This window comes from Haliaeetus leucocephalus, unplaced genomic scaffold (genome assembly GCF_000737465.1).
Source record: "Haliaeetus leucocephalus isolate CR32 unplaced genomic scaffold, Haliaeetus_leucocephalus-4.0 Scaffold866, whole genome shotgun sequence".
In the NCBI taxonomy this organism is placed as follows: domain Eukaryota; kingdom Metazoa; phylum Chordata; class Aves; order Accipitriformes; family Accipitridae; genus Haliaeetus; species Haliaeetus leucocephalus.
This window is the reverse complement of record NW_010973302.1, coordinates 342,988-364,229: the sequence shown is the minus strand read 5'-3', so window position 1 is coordinate 364,229 and position 21,242 is coordinate 342,988. Positions and strand designations below refer to the sequence as shown.

The following is a 21,242-nucleotide window of genomic DNA, read 5'->3' as shown; positions in this document are numbered from 1 at the left end:
CGGAGGCAAGCGTATTTTAAGGGCATTGTAGACACTTTTGCCTTTAAGGGGACCGCTGCAAATAATTTTTGCAGGTAGCTCGTGACCTGTATGAAGGGCAGGCACTGTAGGTACTATCGAAAGAGGAGACCTTTCCTTGAATTCTTGGCAGAGCCTGTCAGCGCAAGGTTGGCCCCTTTCAAGCTGGGACAGGAGTTAGATGAGATGAAGGCAGCAACTTTCCTTGCCCTGATGGAGTGACCTGCCCTTGGAAGAGTCAGGAGAAGGAGTCATTTCTGCTCTCTATGGCAGGGGTTCCCCAGAAGGCAGGTTGAAGATGGGATTGTGTCGCTGTTTTATCTTCTTTGGGATTGTTCTTCTGGCATTCAGTTCACTCAATGGGTGTGATATTTTGATCGATGCAGGCAACAGGGCTGAATAGGACATACTGATAAAGTATTACTGCCCATGTGTTTACTCTTCACCTTCACCTTAGGGAACATTTCTGGTAGTAAATGGAACATTGAGTGGCAATAGATGGCAAACTGTTTTCAGCACTTCTCCAGCACACTCAATCCTGCCTTCAAGCAACACTGGTGCCTGTCTGTGTTGGTAGGTGCCCAAGGCTGGCAGTTTCTCTTTCTGTGTTGTTTGTACTGGGATCTGCTGGGTTGGAAGGTCCCAGTGATGGAAATGCCAGGAAGAGACATGTGAGTTGTAGCATATAAAGGCATTTACTTTTGCTTCCTCTGGTCTCTGATAACATAGAAGTGTTCCCAAAGAGCCACTTTCCACTTTACTTAATTTCCACCTTTACTCAATTGCACTATTGCCATAACCTCATGTGGCCCTTCAGATACCAAGTGAGATAAGGCCCCACCTAGGGGAGCTCACACTCATTAACAGTGATGGATTATGACATTGACTCCTGGGATTAAGATCGGAGGCTGATGATATGGAGGAGAAGTGTTATGGGGAGTGCATTGTTCTTATCAGTTCTCACCACACACGGGGTTGAAGCAAACAATAGATCAATTTACATCACTTAATACAGCCTGCTCACAACCACGTGTGCAGGTGGCTGTTGCCTCGCTGGCAGGACCTTGTTGAAAGCTCAGCGTTCCTGTCCAGGCAAGATTAGAAAGTGAAGTGGCACCAGAGGAGGGCAGGTGCTTGACACAGAGGTGCCAAAGTGGGGGAAACTGAGGAAGCATGGTGGGAAAGTGGGGTGAAGAAGAGATGCAACTTGGGGTTGGGCAGAGATGCTGCTGCAGTGTCAGAGAACAGCAGAGCTTGGGAGATGAGGGGAGGATGGCCCTTCCGTGAGGTGGACATTTCTATACAGTCATTTGTCTCCTCTCCAATCTTGAACCCCCTTTATGGATTGTGAGCTTCGGTCATGGTCCCTTTTGCAAAGAGATTGCCTTAAAGCATAGTAGGATAGAGCCAGGCCATCAGCAAGATGAAATTTGGTCATGTTGCAGGGTAAATAAAATACTGGTAGTCTAAAGCTGGGAATTGGGTAAAGCAGCTGGGGAGGGGAACATGCTGGTTAGGAGTGAACATAATGAATGGAATGAGCAGTTAATGGCACTTCTTGGCACGCGGGGCAGGCAGGTTTCTCACAAATCTCTGCTTCTCATGTGACGTCCTCAGAGACCTTAGCGAAGTTAACTAGAGAGGCTCTGCAGTCCTCGAAGGCAAACTCTTCCTGGGGTTTCCACAGTCAGTTGGGTTGGGTGTGAACTTACCTTGATGTGTTTGAAAATCGCTGTGCCTTGTTGCAGCATGTCCTTAAGTACCTAAAGAGTTAAAAATACATGACCCTAGGTTGCCCATGTTGTAGTTTCCAGCAGTAAGAGGGGAAAGGAGGTTTTTCTTTCTGTTAGGGAGCTGGGTGACTAAGGCCATCTACAGGTAGGCTTTCAAGGAGTAGACTGCAGGTGACTTTGTCATAGAATCATCGAATGGTTTGGGTTGGAAGGCACCTTTATAGGTCATCTCGTCCAACTCCCCTGCCATGAGCAGGGACATCTTCCACTAGATCAGGTTGCTCAGAGCCCCGTCCAACCTGACCTGGAATGTTCCCAGGGATGGGGCATCCACCACCTCTCTGGGCAACCTCTTCCAGCGTTGTCACACAGACAGGTTTTGGTCTAGCCCATGTTGATGAAACAGAGCCAAGTACTTGTAGGCAAGAGGCATTACTTCGTTACAAGTAATCACACTGCAGAAAGATAAGCCCATGATTTAGCAAGGGAAGGAAGAAGAGACATGTGCATCCTCTGAGGTACAATCACTCATTTGCCTGTCAGGCTTGATTATTTTGAATAATCAGGGCTTTGGCCCTTTTTCTCTGAGTGTATAAACGATTCTCAGTTATCCTTTGAATCCTTTTGGATGGCTTCCCAGAAGAACTGAAATCCTGGATGGCTTTGTGGCGTGTCTGTAAGCAGCTGTCTTCTCCAGCACCGGAATGTGGTTACCTCTCCCATGATCAGGAGAAATCTGGCTATGTGTATTTGAGGAGCACACGAACAACCCCATGAAGTCAGAGCTGTTTGGGTGCATTTCTTTTGTTGCTTGCTCGCGGCTTCATCTAAAAGCACAGGTTTCTGCAAGTCTTACAAATAGCCATCATTCTTTGAAAGGACAATGGAACAAATGAACGTGCAAAACTTGCTGGCGTGATTATAGGTCACGTCGCAAATGGGACCTCTGTTACCTCCTTAGCTTTATTACGTAAATCCGCAACGTACAGGTTAGCGGCTGCCTCTGGGAGAAGGGTTGTTGTAAGGATAATGTGCCTTTCCCGCACGGCATTCTTGCTGATATTCCTCCTCTGGTATCGTAGGCTTCAAAAGTCCTTGGCCTGCCATGTGCTCTAGCTTGAAGGGTGGCACTGGTTTTGCCTGGCTGGTTTATGCGAGTTGTGTGGATTTCTGCTTGTTTGCAGAATTGCCGCCCTGGGAGCCAGTGAAATACTTACAGCTGTGATTTTTCAGCTATACTGGAAAGGAGCTGATGGGTGATTTGACTTGCTGTGAAGGACCATTCCACAAGATCCCAGCAGAGTTTAGCCTGGAGCGATGCAGATTGCATCCCTCTTGTGTAATTCCTTCTTTGGCTCCTGCTGCTCCTGAGCCTTGCTTCTACTGAAGATGAGAGACAACTTCACCTTCCAGGAGGTATCAGTCCGGGGAAAGATTTTCTTCTGGAATTTTTGTTGCAGGCAAAATATAAACCAATAAACATTTTTGTACTAAAGAAAAAAGCTTTTGGTATTCAGTGGAGAAAGTCTGGATGTCTTGATCTAACTAAGCCCGTTTCTCAAGCACATTTGATGTAACTTATTTCTGTGACACTCCTCCACTGCTTTTCAGCACATCTGCAGACATCTCAGGGATAAGGATAGATCTCCTTTTCTGCTCTGTTCCTGCTATTCTGCTCTCAGTCCCCAGCACAACTTTCAGTTCACAACATCTATCGTTTGGTATGTTAGCCAGCATTTGCCCTTTCAAAACTAATCTAGTTCTTCTCTCTCTGCTTTGTATCAGCTTTCAGCTTTGGCTTAGTAAAAGAAAAAATTATAACGTGGCAAATTCATCCCAAAGCTGTATCACTCATGTTTTGGCTAAATGGAATCTCATGCTGCTTTATGTAAAATCCCCACTATGTTTTGGATGGGCTGGTCTGTCTGCTGCACTGCTGCGTGGATGCTGTCTTTCCTGAATCCTTTATTGGTCTTTTCCAGTTGAACTAATGTAATCAAACAGTGTTTTCTCTATCGTGTGGATGAAGGGTGATCAAATAGTATGTAATGTGCCCGCATGAAACCTTTACTGAATGCCTCTGTGGTAGTTTTGTTGCTGTCCTTGCCCTCTGGGAATGCTGCTCTTGTACCTGGACAGAGCGAGTCTCCGGTGCTGTGGACTCTCTTGCGAGGTCATGTCTTTCGTCATTCTCCACCCCACAGAGATGAAATCCTGTGCCTTTAGGTGTTTCAGGAGAGAAATGAATGGTATGTACTTTCCAACAAGCTGCTGAGGGCAGCAAGGGTTGAGTGAACTCCAGCGAGGGTCTTGCTCATGGTGCAGAGAACGCCAGAACAAGCTCTGGTAGCAACTGGAGGGTGTTGTGGCTAAAGATATTCAAGGGTTAGTGAATTCAAAGTGTTTGGTGGTGCTGGAGAAGCTAGAACACTTCCCCAGAGAGGTTGGTGACCATGTCCATCACCAACAACACACTGTGAGCAAACCAGGAATGGGGAAATGGAAAAGGGAGCGAAAGCTCGAAGAGCCGTTCATGGTGGGATGGCTGAAAAGGGAAGGGGTTTCTTGGGGAGAAGGACAGAAGTTCAATATCCCCTTAGGGTATTTTTTTTTTTTTTTTACGACTTATAGTTCTTCCAAATTATTGCTGTGTTCCTTGTCTCTTGGATAAAACTTGGGTTCATTACACGTAGGAAGCTTGCTAGCTGCTTACAGTGCCTGGCAGAAAAGTTACACACAGGGATGCGTCTTGTTGCTAAGTCACCACCACACACCGCTCGCTGTTAAGTGGGATTTCTCTCTCCAGGGAGGGACAGTTTGTATTTTGAAGATATTCTGTGCGTAGGTAGGGTTGAATCACCTCCGCAGCTTAGATAAGGGTAAGTTGAAGATAAGTGATCTGTTGGGTTATGCTGAAGCGAATCAGAGATGTGTCAAGGGCGTTATCATTCTGGATCTTCCTATTCAGGTGAAAACTGCTGCTTTGTATGCAGGGAGTGTGTGAACGTAGGGAAGAGTTGTATCTTCCTCTGGCGGAGAGTAAAGCCAGGATGTTTCTGGCAGCAGGAGGTGGCTGAGGATCCTCCGTTTGCTGTCAGATGCTGCCACTTGCTGTATGTCTTCTCTGTCGTGTGAGTAGAGGAAAACAACAGTGAGAAAAGGGAAGATTGGGATGAGCTGGGAATGTGTAATGAAAAATATATAGCAATGCCAGATACAGGAAGTTTTCTGATTTTCTCGTCCCGCAGACGAGAGAAGGTTTAGGTCAGGGGACACAGACATAACACAAGCTACTACTTACGTGGTCTGGTTGTCATCACTAACAAAACCTCATCTGCCTTTTTTACCCCCATAAAAGGTGTTCAGCATCCAGATGGCTAGTGAAATGAATGACCGGCTCGCTAAGGCTGGCAGGTGAGGTGACAGCATTCTATAGACTAGCAGTGAAGAGGCCTTAGACAGATGCCCCTTGACTGCTTGCTGAGGGTCCTGTTCGTGTTTTAGCATCTCAACACAAACAAATCAATGTTGTGTTTGTTTCTCCCATGAAAAGTTAAACCCCAGAAAATGTCATATTTTGTGTAATTCCATTCTGTTTTTTGAAAAGTCATAAAGACCCACTCTCAGTTTTATAGGCAGAATAGGCATTTTCCATTTAGAAATGACATTCGTGCTTTCTCCAAAGTAACGTGTCTTTCCATCTCCCTCTCTCTTTCCTTGTGTGAGAAACCAGGGTTCAGAATCGCAACCTGAAACAAAACTAAATGGGTTCTGCTCTCCTCCATGGGATCTAACTCTCTAGATTGTGCTGCTATTTATCATATGAAGGCTTAGTTCCCAGAAGGGCAGAAATGCTGGGATCCTCACTGGTTCACCTTTTAGCCTCCAAGTGCTTTGCTCGTGATTCACTGGCATGACCAGGGAACCAAAAGAGCATCGTGGTGGGCAGGGACCTTCCTGCACTACCCAGTACGAAGGCTTTGGGGGGAAGATGTGGCATAAGTCCCTCAGAGCCTTTGCCCATTCCTTGAGCTACCATCTAGAATTAGGCTACTAAGTTGTTTCACGTTTTCTCAGCAGTCTTCATGACACAGTAGGGTAGAGACTTCCAGTCTCTGTTCAAGTGAATACATAACGTGAGATAATTAGAGCATACAACAAGGTAGATAAGGGCAGTATATATCTTTGTGGTATGGTGCTGAATACAGGTACCAGATTTGTCCCATCTAACTTGGTTGTCACTGAAGTGGTTGTCTAATTACCCTCAGCACCTTCTGTGGTCAACAGAGAAAGATAAGCTGCTCCTCCTTAGCTAGCTATTTCAGAAAGGGTTGGATTATCATGGAATTACTGCTCTCTACCTTGAATCTCTTTCTCTCTCTCTCCATGAATCGTATGAAGAGTTTGTAGCTACCAGACTCCAAAGTTTGACATTTCAACAAGAGTCTCTGAAGTCAAACAGGGCATATCTGGGCCTTACTGGGACAGCGTTTGGTGAGTACCAGGCACTGTTATCACAGAGAGCGCAGCAGGAGACAAGCGTTGCCTGATCACAGAGAAATCTAAAGGGTAAAGACAGGCAAGGCAAGTTGAAGAAGAGTTTGATACATCTTCCTTTGAGAGGTGAGAGATTAAAACGCAGAGGGTTTGTCCAGTATGTGTGTACTCAGAGACACATGCGTTGGATTCTTATGGCGGGTGTTCAGTACATCATGTTCCCATCCTGATTTTTCTAGGTATAAGTCCTAGAGCTTTATGCACAGATCCTTAATGATAGTCAGGCTGTTAAATTTGTAGCTCACTGGTGTCCTGAACCATTTTCCCTGAAATCTAGGGATGTATCTGCTCTTCCATGTTCTTTTTTTCTAGACAGGTGTAATTTTCTTGCCTTGCACATTTGATTGGCATGTGTAGAGCCTTTCACAGACATTGCAACCTCTGCAATAGACATGCAGAACATAACCTGCCAGCAGGGCAGAACTTCCCACTCTGTGTATGAAAGTGAATTCCAGCACAGCTTGCAATGACAGTGCAGGAAGGGACCGGGGAGGTCCTCTTCTACTGTGAGTACTTCTACTCACATCAATTTGTAACTTCCCTCTCTGTTTCTTAGAAGCTGTTTTCAAGTTTTGTTATCTCTTTAAATAGCCTACTCTTTTTTGTGTCTCATAAGCAGCAAAATAGGAAAGAGAAGGTAGCATGAGATTATTAGAATGGCCTCTTTAATAGAAAAGAAAGTTCAAAGATAGACATGTGACCCTTAATTTAATTTGCTTTAAAATAAATAAATAAATAAAATATATTGTTAGGATACCATCCACGGATTTTCTGTAAAGTTGAAAACTACACTGCTGGGTTGTCCTACACTTTGCTAAACCCATGTGGTACGAGAGCATCGTCAGTACAGGTTAGTGCTATGAGTAGCGCCTTCACCTGTAGCAAATCCTTTGTGCAGCAATGTAGCCCAGGGTGGCCGATTTTCTTATAGAGTATCACATCCTCGCCACCAAAACCATATACTACAATGTGTTTTATAGCTGCTTTATGGCTGAGGCACCAGCACTGTTTGCTGGAAAATTCCAATTGAAAAAATTCCTTCTTTTCCTTCCCAGTGCGCCATGCTAGGGGCATGCTTTTCCTAGTATTACTTCTTTAATTATACTAATGAGAAAATCTGATCCTTAACCTTCCACTGATCTCAGCCTTATCCGATTAAACTGATGACTGATTCAAGAATGTTTAATCTAAAGTGAGGGGATTTGTAGTTTGTCAGTTTTCCAAGCCAATGGTTCCCATCCATTTTCAATTCTATATATTTTCATGGGAGGCCAAAGAAAGGAAAACAGAGATTTTCCTAGGAAGTGTTTGCATTTGAACTCCCAATTTTGCAATCATGTGCGCATGCAGTTTTATTTTACTCAAAAAAATAATCTCATTGACCTCAATAGGCCTAAAAGTGGAAGCAATTGCTCTGATGCTGTACAGCTGAGCCATATTTTCCCACACAGGTACTTCTGTTTGATTGCACATTGATTTCATTGCTCACTTCTAAGCGTTTGAATTTGTTGTGAGAAATCCTTCTCATGGCGGTTGAATATACTCCGCTTTTGGGGCCAGCTTTCAAGTGGCGTCGCTCCCTAGGGCAGTTTGAAATACTGGTATCGTGGGCAGGATTTCATCCAGCCTCAGACTGGATCTCGTTGCCCCAGTCTCTGAGGCTCTTGCCGTAGCGTGTGAAGCAACAGGAGCTACTCTGTCACACGTTTGCCCTTTCAGCCTCCCTTTTGCTGGTCCTTGCTGGCATCCTTCTTCAGCAATACCCTTGGGTGATGCCCAGAACCACCAGGTTGTAGAGTTACTCGTGTTCCCTCTCCCTCTTTCTTTCTGTTTTTTCTACCCCAAGGCGAGTGCTTCTGTGTCAGGCAAAGGGCAGGGCTTCAACGCCGCTGTCTCCTGTGGTCTTCCCCTCGTGTGTGTGCCAAGGACATCTTTGGCCCTGACACTGGAGGCAGGGTGGGCAGCAACCCTATGGTGCAGGAGCTAAACCCCTGCTAAACCAGGAGGCTGCACTTGCAAAGGGTTCGGTATGAAAGGGGCTCTCGCTGATCAAAAGTGCCGGAATGCTACGAAGCAAAGTTGGTTTGCTTTGCGTTGCAATGCAATAGCAAGTCAGGAGGGCTCAAGCTCAAGGTAGGTGATTTAACCTTCAGAGCCTGTTTGCAAGTGAAATGTCTTTAAATGTTAGCTGAAGAGCCAAGAGAGGTCCACGCTGCCTGCTGAGCTGTCTCTAGGCACTGCCTGAGGGATGCTGGTTGTCAAAGGCTGGGACTGTGCCAGGGCATGTATGCTCAGTCGAGCAGGGTGGGTGTCTGTGTGCCGGCACCTGATCCTGTTCCTCTACCAGCACCTGATCCTGTTCCTTTACCAGCACGTACGTAGCCTTTGGGGACCTAAGCCCAAGTTTTCTGGCCCAGATCTATGAAATCTTAAGGCTGCCGACTCCTGTTTAAACACTTCCCGTTTCTATGTGTGGCAAATTATTGACCTTGGTCTACCTGTGCCTTTGAGAATAAGCAGAGTGAGGGTCTTCAGTCACTGGGGTGTATTTGTTTGGAGTGTCACGCTGTTTCCCATCTCATTCAAAATCTTGAGTAAGCTGAACTGCTGGTAACCAAAAAGGCCTTACCGCCCGAAGGCAGGTTTCCATGGCAAGACAAAGACAGAACATCAGGAAGGAGTTCATCTGTGTCTGACAATTCACTTGCTATACTGGTCTTTGCAATGCTTAGACTCTGAGGGAGGGGGAAATAATCAAGTATTTCTTTTGAATGCACAGCCCTGCTTCCTCATGGCTAGCATCTTTCTTAGCAAGTGAATTATTCCTAGCTATGGCCAAATTCTGTGTCAATTCTACCCTTTATACTAAATGTCAAGATTCAAAAGATTAGATAATTATCAACACGAGCATTCTTTGTACTGTTTATATTTCATGTACAACGTGGTAAAACCGAACAAAACCCTCAAGAATCCTGGAGGATAAGATAAAGGAGTTTGTATTGTTGCACGTCCCCACATTTGAGCATCTAAATAAAACTCATACCTCCTGCTTTTGGTCCTGCTTCTGCAACCGACTCTTGGGTCTGGTCTTCAGGTAATCTGGGCTGAAAGTTTCCTCCTCCCAGTTCAGCATCACCAAGGGTGTAGCATCTTCACTGCCTGCCTAAATATTGGCCTTTTCCGCACTCGCCCACATACTGGTTTGCTGGGGGAAGGGGAAATGAGGGCTCTAGCCCACGTCTTGGAACCTACCACTGCTGGTGTTGCCAGCATGCCCTGGGCTCCGTGAGAAAGCAACGCTGGTTTGGGAAGGGAGAGAAGCGGGCTCTGGTGAAAAATATCTGCTGGTCCTTGCTCAGCATCCTACAATTTCTTGTCTTAAGTTGGCATTCATGCTTTCGCTCTTCGTACCACCAATAACAAACCCGTGCGGGACTGGGAGGTGTGTGGCTGCACCCTGGGCTAGTGGGCAGCTGAACCACAGCGGAGGATACTGGTGGCAGGAGATGTGCCAGTGTCAAATGGTAGAGACTGGGGGAGTTGCTTGACGTGGAACTCCATGGGAGTATTGGAGAGAATTATGCACATCAGTCAGAAGGAATGAGAGTGGCTTAGGAAATGGCAGTGAGGCAGTTCAGTTGAGTTGGACTTTTGGATGAAACCTGATTCCAAGCAAATGTTTTCAAGTGGTTTGGCATTGCGGGTTTTTGGGGGGTTTGGGTTTTTTTTTTTTTTTTTTTTTAGAAATGTTAAATGCAGTGACATCTCTTTTGCTATGTTATGCTGGCTCTGGGAGAGTAGTAGTCTAGGAAAGAGCCCCAAAACTCCTGCCCAGCATAAATGTTTCTTGTGAGTCTGGTATCACCTGTGTATCAGAAACAAGAATGCAAAAAGAGTGCTTGAAAAAAAATTGTGACTTGAATAGAACCTATTTGATGTAAAGGGGGGAAAAAAAAAAAGAAAAAGGAACAGTTTCAATAATAAGATAAATTAGTCCTGTTAGCAAAGACTGCATTATGAATGATAATGGGAAAAAGCATGATATGCATATTCTGACTGATACACATGTCATATTGCCAAATAACTGTTATTTTGCATGGGGTGATGGGAAGAATGAATTCTCTGGATAGCGTAAAATGGAGAATTAATTCTGAATGACGTGCAAAGTCTTTCTAATGGCTGAGACGTGGCCTTCATCTTTTGTTGTTTCTCTGTTCTGTGCATATGGTTTCTTTATGGTACTGCCAAAATGTCCCTGTTGCTCAGCAACAGCAAGCTGAAATAGCACCAGTTGGAGGAAATCTGCTGATTTACACTGGTCATAAAGTGTGTACTCCTACCCAAGTGCAGATTTTGACATAAGAGTGAAAGCATAAGAGTAAAACCTTTGTAGGTTTACCTCTCTGGGGCACACACGGTTCTGGGAGGGGAGATGTCAGTTCAGACACCAAAAGATATCCTTTTCTGTTTGTCTAGTTTGACAAATGGAGAGGTGCATCCTCTGGACAGAACATGACCTTATCTAATCCCAGTCTGGGGGCCTGTCCAGCATCTCCCCTAGGAATGAGTCTTCATCTGGTCTCGAGGAGGTTTCCAGCTCTGCCTGTAGCTCTGCAGGCACAACACTGTGCCTTTGGCTGATCGTTCCTCCTGTACAGAAGCAATTTGCACATTTAAGAAGGTATCGATGCAGCAAAATGCCATAAGTACAAAGAGCAGAAGTTAGAAGTTTCCAAAGCATCCCCCATACACTCATTTCATAATTTTATTTTCCAACGTCTTCTAGACTACTTAAGAGATAATCTGTCTTTGGAAGAGGCTAGTGATGATAAATAGAGGAAAACTTATACCAAACTCAAAAAGGCATGAGTATTTGTTTTAAAAATTAACTCCACACAATATTATGTAGCTATTTACCAAGTAAAACACAGGAAATGGTACACTTTTACAAGTGATCTCTGGAGTGTCAGTCATACAGAAATACTGTCAAACATCTGAAAACCTAACACTTCACCAGAAAATACTGCCAGCAGTTCATCTCAAATATTTTTCACTCAGATCTTTTTGACATTTGCAAGAAGGCATGTGTTTTTCCCAACCTCAAAAATCAGCAGTAGCACTATTCGCAGGCTACTTTTTGTTTCCTCTGCTACAAGAGGAACAGGTTTTGATCTGCTTTCCCAGAAGCAACGTTACTGCACGTAGGCTAATGCCAAGTGAAGGACCGGAGCGTATGGAGTATTTTTGGTGAAGATGTCAGCTTCATCATGAGATGAAGTATCTTGATGAGCCAGGCAGTGACCAGCAGTGTTGGGTACAAGGTCACCTTCCTCCTTCCCTACCTGCAGACCCCAGGAGCCTGTGCAGAAGGTGGCACAAGGCTGGTCTGCTGTAGACCTCTGCTACGTCCACCAGTCCTCCAACCATCCTCTTTCCATCGTGGCATGGAGGGAGATGGCAGAGCAGCAACTTCAGCAGGAGACGAACTTGCTGCTTGACATTTGTGGGGCGAGGGTGACAGTGTAGGGAGAGAGGTCAAGAAGATCAGCTCACATTAGTTCTGCTTGTGCACAGGCTGAACAGAGCCATTTTATTGCATAGGAAAGGGGCAGCAATGACTTTGCTGCTGTCCCCTCCTTTGCTAACACATGACCTAGTTGAAGTATCAAGAAAAATCATGAGATTAACATAAAATCATTAATCTTATTACTTTTTTTTTTTTCCTTTTTAGAAAAAGATTCTTTGCACTGGTATTTGCTTTCTTGGCCTTGGGTTTGCAGACTTTTTTCTGCAGCTGGGTAGGCCTGAAACATTTATTTCAGGAAATATTCCAGCCTAGTGCAAACTAAAACATCCAAAAGCTGGGGCTGATAGACAGCCCCTCCCTGCCATTATTGTGATTTTTACCACAAGTCTTGCAAGTGTTAGCAACACTGCCTGCAATTTATCTGTGTCCATCTTGTGTGTGATGATTGCTAACGCACATCTCTCTCCACTGGGCTTGAGAGATCCTCCAGGTAGAATTCTTCACCATCTATTTTCTACTTAGCAAAGGGTACTCTTTATTCCACTTCTCTGCTACTATGAAGCTCTCTAAGACATATCCTATTGCTGTCATAAGCTGGTTTTAGCCATTAATTAGGAGTCCCATCAGATGCTGAGAGATGCTCTGCTCTTTATTGCTTTACGTCCGATTGCTGTGACTTTGATTTCACAGACTGATTTTTCTTTTCAACTTCTAAGTCATTTCCCCACTGCTTAAAATTGAAGTGTCTTTTCAGACATATGTGCGTTTGAATCATTACAGATTGGTCTTGGGAAAGGTCCTTCCAGCACAGCACAGTTCTATCTAATCAGGATAGCACAAAGGAATGTGGTGGAAAAAGTCTCTCCACTCATAAGGTGGTAATTTTTTTTTTTTTTTTGATCTTTTGACTTTGTAGCACACAAATCATGTTTTTTGGGGGAAACACCTTGCACTCTTGCCTTAAAATCTGCAAAGTATCTTTCTTCTTGGGTCTTTATACCTCACAGCAAGACCTCTGATGTTTCTTCATCTTCAGGTAATAAGCTCGGTTGGCTTCTGGATAGGTGACTTTGGAGAGTGGCAGCTTGTAGATGGCAGAGTTGTTTGTGCTTATTAACAGGAAGGTCAGCGCAGACAAGCAAAAAGACCAGGTTCCTGATGGCACCCCAAACTGCAAAGGAAAATACAAAACAACCTATTTACTGTATGTCTGTCTTTCATTCGATCCCCCAGCCCTTGAACAAAACCCAGAGCCAGGTAGCTTGGAACAAGCTTTCTCAGGGAAGTCTTGACTTGGTTTTGCATGGAGTCTCTCCCTGGGGAGGCAGAATTTCTTTATGAGAGCTTGACATAGTGCATTAACCTGCAACATCCACCAGCTCTGGTGAGAAGGCTGCCTTCTCTTTGTGCATCTGCAGTGGTCTTGGATGGAGATAAGAGAGGAGTGGATACCAGAAGCATTCAGCTTTTTCCTGGGCTGTTGTACTGAGTGTCTTTTGGCACTTGGGCAAAGCAATTAAACCAAATTTGAGATTTCTTTACATGTGTGGAGGGCCCTTTTCTCAATCACTTCAGGCACAAAGTATAGACATGTAATTATCTCAGAGGTGTTGAGGGCTGAGCTGTGGCAGTTCATGCAAGCTCTGAGGATGAAAAGTGGTGATCAAAGTCGCCTGTTCCAGTGGGAACCACACCAACCCCTGGGCAGACCATGTCCCCTCTCCCAGACCCGTTCTGCCTTTGGCTGAATTGTTCTCTGAGTCTTGGTGTTCTGCCTCACAAGCCAGGAAAATGCCCAAATGTACAAAATGTTCAAATCTGTCTTTGAGGAAAAAAGACCTTAGCTAATACACTACTTACCACAGACAACATGTTAGTCACTGTTGCTCCCAGGTAGGCACTGAAGAGCGCTGTGAAAAAGAAAGTTCCTGGTGATTTTGGTTGCTCACGGAGGAGACCAGCAATGGCAAAACATCTCTCCCACTGCCTTGTGTAGCTCAACCAATGTTTACAACCATGCCTGGACAGCCCCCTCTTAAAGCTTTTTCCTTTGCACTGTGTCCCCTCCAACCTGGAGCTCATGGAAAGGGCGAAACAAAAAAAGAACTGGAGTGATGAAAAATGAGACTATGGAAACAGAGCCTTTTGAAAAATGCACTGACATGGAAAGTATGTAGCTTGATGGATGGGGTTAAATAGGAAAATAAGCCTTCCACCCCCATCTCTCCTGCCTCTAGGGCTAGAAGGTGGGTCAATGAGATACAAAGCTAAATCTTTTTTATATGAGCACTGAATGAGCAATAGTTTCACTCCCAGCTCACTGTGATATTGAAATTTCATATGGAATTGCCTTATAAATAATTCTTCAATCATTCTGTGTTGCCTAGCTCATGCCTTTGGTATCCCTTTCAGTAGGCTGAGGAAACTGTACTGTCTAACTATAGGTGCGGACTCATCTTGAGCTCCAGTTTTCTCAAAGTTTAGATACGTCCTCCTCCGAAGAAGGAATTTGAGCTGGTATCTGTGATTGGAAAAAACAATATGATTCATCCAGCAACGTTGAACGAACACAATTAATGCCTCAAACCCAAGCATCTCATTTCAAAGACCTTAGTCAATCAGCATCCACTGATTGCGCCTCTTGTTTTGAACGCAACTCTTGGCTGAAAGTGAAAGCGCTCCTTTTATTTTGTCAGGGTGCGTTAGAGCAATGGCTCCACCATCCAGCTCAATCGTTTGTCAGTCTCGCCGAAGTCCATCTGCCTGTCTAGAGGTGGCCATTTGGCTTCAGCCCACCTCCAGTATAAATGCATCTCGTCTCACTTCAAAAGGAAGCGTGGTAATAGTGAAAATCCATAGGGTACGTACCGCAGGCAATTGCCAGCAAATGTGTCTGCCAGGTGAAAGCGTAGAACATGCCTCCGATCGCAACGCACGAGAGGGAGCTGTTGTAACCCCACAAGCCCGAGTAGATTTTGCTAAAAGGTGTTGCTAGACTCAGCGCTGGAAAATAAGTCAAAGATGTGTCATTCCTTGGCTAAAGAGAAAAAAGCAGCTGAGAAATGGCATGAATCCAGCTTTTTAAGGGCTCTAGCCTGCATACGTACATGGAATTCCTATTTGTAGTTGTGTTGCTATGGTCTAAGGCTAAGGCCGCTTTAATCTAATGCAATCAGGGCAGAATTTCCCTGCTGCTGTAGAGCTGAATTCGGCCGTGTGATTTCAGCAAAAGATGTATGAGTGAACGAGCATACGTGTGAACCTTAAATGTATCCTTGAGGCCTGCACATTCAGACTGATGGCTATGACTTTTATTAAGCCACTCCTAAACCTGTCAGAATATACCCAGAAATGAAGTATTTAATAATAAAAATTCATTTCAGCCAAAAGTAGGCTTCTTTCTTCTGAAGATTTCCACCATCATGAAATGAGGTAAGAGAATGGGGAAGTCAAACAAAAGAATTCTTAAAACAGAATTGTATGTATATATATTTTTTTAAGCAGTCATTCTCCAATGGAAGAAACATTTGTGACTGTAAGTGCTCCACTCATTGCGGTTCCTCTTTTATTCTCCATGTTTTTATATAAATCTGCAACACAAGTCAAGTCCTTACCTGCCAGCATCCCTACTGCTGATCCAATTGCTGCATGCAGACAAATGAGTGGAGAAGAGATAAATAAAGCAATCAGGAAAATTCCTCCAGTCCAGGGGTTATCGCAGCCATAAACCTGACCCACCCCGACTGGAATGGATTGCAGGAGCTGCAGGAATTAAAAAAAAAAAAAAAAAAAAAAAAAAGACAATTTGTTATTGGTTTCATAATTTTTTTTTTTAAACCTATTTTTCTTGGTCAGGTTCGTGTTCGGCATTTGTTAGATGCAGTGTCTCTTCCTGGACTGTCAGTGGAAAGTTTGGACAATTCTCAGGAGACAGCAGGGCATTTCCACAGGGTTTTCCCCTTTGATGAAAATGAGTCACGCCTTGTTCCTTAGCCATGAGCTCCTCTGCCAGGTTTTTGCTCTAATATCAAATGCAAATGTCTTTTGTGAAAGGGTTTGCTCATCATCTTTACACATGCTGCTGACATGACCATTTTTGCATGCTGTTGATGATGATGACTTTGAGAAGATATTTGGCTCTGAGTGGGCAGATCCAAGGATGAAATGGCCAATAATGTCTTGGCCAGAATTACAAGACTTGGGTTAGGCTGTATCCCCCTTCTACTTTTATACCTGAAACTCCCTTGGGATTCACTAGGAATATGAATGTGTAAAAGTTGCTGGGTTGGTGGGACAGAGCCCAACTTGGTCGCAACTTAGAGATGGTTTTGAAACACTTCTCAAAATGTTGTGTTCCTCCACATGGAACAGCCCATTTATGGTCCTCATAAAATTATGTGCCACGGGAAATGTTTTCTGAGAAATGTTCACTCATATGGATTGCTATTTAGTATCAATTAACTTCTTTTTCTTAATAACTCCCAGGGAACCCCTCAAAAGAGCCCACTGAGCCTTAGGGGAAAGCTATTACTCCAGTATCTATGTTGTTTACCATGCTATGCAGGAAAATAATTTTATTTTTTTTAAAGGTCCCACTTGAATCTTAACTAAAAATATGTGAACATGTGCCTGCACCCAAATTTGTAGCCATTCTTCCATAGTAATATCTGCTTGCTTATTTCTAATCAGAAAGATGCAATTTAAAAAACGCAGCACTCTTTACGTGGAAAACTAAAATTAACCTGTGAGTGAACTGGTAGTCTCAGCACAACCTTATCTATGGGGTGCTGATCAGTATACGCACAGTAATAGGTAATTAGATTCTAGAGGCACTTTGAAGATTACAGTTTAGATCCAACTGTAAATGAAAGATAGCAGATAATACCAAAAAGATTCATATTTTCAAGCTATCAAAAATGTCAATTCCTGGAGTAAACCTTTACGTTTTGGATAATAGTTATCTTATAAATGCAATTTTGTATTGCCAGGCCATAATGCAGTAACGGAAAGGAAGATAATATGATTCTATAGTGGTTTTCTTTGTAAATCGAGAAGGTTGTTATCTTCAGGACACCTTACCATTGGCATTTTGGCATTCGTCCAGGTGATGTTTGGTGTTGCTGTTGCAGACTGAATGACGGTTGTAGGGAAGAAGAGGTTATGGGGTCCTGATGCAGCCAGATAGAGGGTCAAGGCCAAGTTGAAAGGCAAGGTGAAAACAGGCAGATCCCACTTACAGAAGACTGAGCCTAAAGCGCTGGTGAAAACAGGGCTGAAAGAAGAACAAAATGGTCACACTAGGAGCTTGTCAGCTAGGAAAAAAAACCAAACCACAAAACCCAACAAAAAAAACCAACTGCAGGAAATTCACTCTATTTTTTTAAAAAAAGCTGTTTAATTTCCTCAGTGTTTCTGATAAAATCAGAGATATGCTAGGTCACCCGGTAAATTTCCTGCCCTTCCCAGGACAGTTAGCAATGTACAGATTCCTGTCAGGTTACGCAATATGTGGTGAATTTGGCTCCATGAAGGAGCCAAGATCCTCCATTCATATGGAGGATCCAGTGATTTAATGGAGTTACTTCCCAGCTCAGTCTCAGTGTTTACTTTTTTTCCTTTTAGTACGTGAAGTGGATTGAATTTAGGACACCCGTGTCAGGTCTGAGTGAATTGCGAAGAAGGCTGTGTGTCCTTGTTCATTCTTATGGATCAGGGTCATTAGAAGTAAAGGCTGATATCAAATATATGCGTATTAAAGTGAGTATAATACCACATGAACTCCAGGCAGACAGATGATTTGTGTGGTTTAGCAATCTCCAGCTAGACATTTGGGGACCAAAGGCCAGCTTTCAAAATTTTCACTGTCCAAATACCTAGCAGATTATGGTGTCATATATATAAGTAAAGTATTATTAGTTGTTTGTTTTCATTAGCATCAACCGTCATGTCTTGGGACCACTGAACAGCTTCTGTGCTTGGAGAAGTAAATTTTCGTGACATTTTTATATGGCAGCTTAAATAGATGAAACACTTGTGGTTGGTGGTGGGGAATGGTGAAAATAATGTTTCTCTTGAAACAAAAATGAATTGACTCATGGCAGCAATATGGCTAACATTTGGGGCATTGAATTACACATGATCAGCCATCGATTTTCCTTTTCCCCATTGGGTTTATTTGTGATTATGCGGGTGTTTTATTGTTTCTGGATTACATCTGAGTTTAAAAATGCAAACAATGATACAGATTTAGTAGCACGTATGTGCCAGTTGTGTTTCTTTTGTGTTGCAGTCGGCATAGTGCATAAAAATACAACAGCTCAGTCTCCGTGTGGGGACACTGGGACTGGAATAAGAAGCAGAGGAGCCATCCGACTTACCACGTCATGGACACCAGCGCTACTGGCAGTAGAAGCCACCAGTGGTAGTTTCCCTTAGCAGAGAAGACGGCCATGAGCAATCCCACCAAGACCCCGTTATAGCCGTACAGACCTGCTGCTATGGCTGATCTGTGTGAAGAAAACAACTATCTTGAAATTTTCTCCCCTGGGGGTGCTTTGCTCCCATCACCCCCTCCCTCCCCATGCAGTTGTGACTCTGATGACGACCTGCCAAGGTTCCTGCACCGACCTTCAATTTACTTGAGTCCCACGTCCTCTCAGCAACTACTCCTTCTGCAGTTACGTCTAAGTGTCTCTTTGCACCAGATGCAGCTGGTGGGAAGATCTGTCTGGTCCTACCAGACCAGATACATAGCCGGTGAAGGCTAGATACGTGCTCCTCATCCACGCCGCTTGTTTAACACATAAGTCAGCACTGAAGTGACAGTCTGGTTTTGAAGGAGAAAAGGATGGTCTTACCTGTCCTGACCCAGAATAAGTGCTGTTAAAGTTGAGACAACTGTTCCTAAACAGCCTGTGAGCGTCCACCATGGGTTCTGCACCAGGAAGCCAGCAACTACGATAAGCCCGCTGAGGGGATTGTTGACAAACATCACCTGGGATATCCCACGCAGCACCCAGTCAATAAACTGGATCATGAGAGGTTTATCTGGAAGAGATCAAATTAAATAATAAACTGCCCCCCCCCCCCCCCAAATACACAGATGGTACTGATTCGGGATGTTTTTTTCAAAACTCAGGAAGAATTTTGGCAGTGGAACTTGGCAGCACGACTGAAGCCATAAATCAACAAGACTGTAAAACCTGACTGGGATTTATTATGGTCTATGCTGAAGTCTTACAGCTGGAAAGCTGAGATGAACAGTGTGGTTGCCAGAGTACCCTGGACCGGATTCATATGAACCAGCTAATTTATGATGCCTGTGCCTCAGATGGCAAATCGTGTGTGTATCCCATTGCTGATTTATTATGGGGACCAAACACACCTACCTATGTGTGATTTAACTTCACAGTGGCATTAGGCTTGACAGAAACTGCTCAGCTGAAAGGACAGGGAGCATTATGAAGAATGGCAGAGCACAAAATAACCATCCTAGGCTGTGTTCTGTGGGACTAAATTCGCTTCGTACATGGCGTGTTGGGAGGTAAATGTCATCTCGGTCATCCTCAAGATTTAAGCAGTATGTGGATCTCTGCACAAAGCTGATTTTTTTCACTACAAAATGGAAATAAATCAGGGCAGAGGTAGTTTCTGTACTACTCTAACTTGAATCACATTACTGAGATGTTAGTTATTACTCCTTTGATGCAATCCTTCTTTGGAATTCCCTAATTAGTCATGATGAAGTAGCTTTACCTTTTAGCCAGGCTCCAAATTCCTTCATGTCTCCGGTGATGTACCCAACAGCTCTGCAGACTCTCTTCCCAGCTTTGCTCAGTGGATTCTGCTTTATTGGCTTTCTTTCCCCTTTGGTTTCTATCTTGACATCAACACTGTTTTCCATGTTGATGTTCTGACCCTTTGGCAAAATTCAAGGGAAAAAGAAAAGACAGATCATTACAATGCCTCTTACTGATCCCTGTTTATTCTCTCTACCACATATTTTTGCTCACCATGTGTTATTTTGGAGCCAGAAAGAGGAAAATCCTTACTCTGAACACCTGATTCTCATGTCTCCATGAGCACATTCCCTCTTCATGTGCTTTTGGGACCCTGCGCTGTCCTTCCAGACTTTCATGCAGTCATAGATTTGAACACCACAAGGAACCACTGAGCCTTGTGTCATAGTATTTTACGTTATTTTAACACTCTGCTCAGCTATACCATGTTTTCTAGAAATCAAGCAGCTCTTGATTTAAAGGGTGACTTCAAGAAGAGCAAGGTGGCATTAAAGGACACTGGCTTCACAGAAGTTGAAGCTCACCTCAAGATTCAACTTATTAGAGATCCAGCACATCTAGGAAGCTGCTTCAGTGATTACGTTTCCTCTGCTGCTTAACCCATATTTCCAGTTTGATTTTATCCATCAGCTATCAATAATAGTTACCTAGAGTTAGGTTTATAGATCTCTATCCTGTCACCTATTGGGATCAGTTCAACATTTCTCATGTCCTATAGCCAATTCGTTATTTGTCTAAGGGCCAATTCTCAATATGAAGTCAGCAAATTAAAACCAGCCAAACCTTTCCCTGGAGCGTACTCAGTTTTCTGAAGAGTAGAACTAATTCTTGGTAATTGTCAAGACAAAGAAAACACAAGACAAGGTAAGTTGTTGAGCGAATACAGAACCAGAGCTGCTTCAGGTCTCACCCGTGAGTAGCAGCTTGTGCAAGAACTAAAGGATTTAGGTTGGGAGTTAATAGTCTAAATAGGATGATACAAACACAAAAGTGTTGGAGTTAGTCCTTGACTCACTTGCAACTTTGGTAAAAGCCTTCTTGGCGGCTGGGGAAGAGAATCCATGCTTCAGAAATACAGGTGCTGAGTACTTAAGCTAAAGCAGCCTCATCCTTGGGTGTTACACTTGCAGACCCAGACATGTTGTTAAACAGCTCTGAGTCTGTGTAGGGGAATGGCTGGTTAATGTACGTCCTGGCCAGTTTCTTACTGTGTGTTTATTGGAGGGCTGTTGGTGACATTTCGGAAGTAGTAAATATTTGCACAAATAATAAACAGACATTTTCTGCCTTCTGGGAGGACCCACCTAATGCAAGGATAGGTTCCACCTGAAAGAACCTGAAGACAGGACCAGTAAGTAGAAGAGTGTTGAATTTGACTTTGTGTAGGACACGAAGGCAAGGAGCTTAACTAGAGGAGGAAGAAAAGAAAAGGATGAGAGTATTGCTAGGGATGGTGTCTTGGTGCTGGAAGGCTTTTTCCTGGCTCAGTTATAATTCATTACCTTGATTCATTAACCTTCGCTTTTCTCATATTTTATTCTGAAATAATGGAATAAGTGAATTGGATGCACTTTCAGTTAAATCAAAATTTCCAGCCAAGACAAATGC

General features: G+C 43.8%; 1 protein-coding gene across 1 annotated transcript in view; it reads right to left on the bottom strand.

The window, feature by feature from the left end:
* Window positions 1-12,766: 12,766 nt before the first annotated feature.
* LOC104841408 (urea transporter 2-like) overlaps window positions 12,767-21,242 on the bottom strand; it is a 35,602-nt gene continuing 27,126 nt past the window's right edge. The window contains exons 11-18 of the mRNA XM_010583075.1: window positions 19,591-19,753; window positions 18,693-18,882; window positions 18,213-18,341; window positions 16,915-17,107; window positions 15,450-15,597; window positions 14,704-14,838; window positions 13,696-13,745; window positions 12,767-13,006 (exon numbers count right to left, since the gene is read on the bottom strand). Coding sequence (XP_010581377.1) covers window positions 12,830-13,006; window positions 13,696-13,745; window positions 14,704-14,838; window positions 15,450-15,597; window positions 16,915-17,107; window positions 18,213-18,341; window positions 18,693-18,882; window positions 19,591-19,753 — 1,185 coding nt within the window. The 3' untranslated portion in view covers window positions 12,767-12,829. The remainder of the gene's footprint in view (window positions 13,007-13,695; window positions 13,746-14,703; window positions 14,839-15,449; window positions 15,598-16,914; window positions 17,108-18,212; window positions 18,342-18,692; window positions 18,883-19,590; window positions 19,754-21,242) is intronic.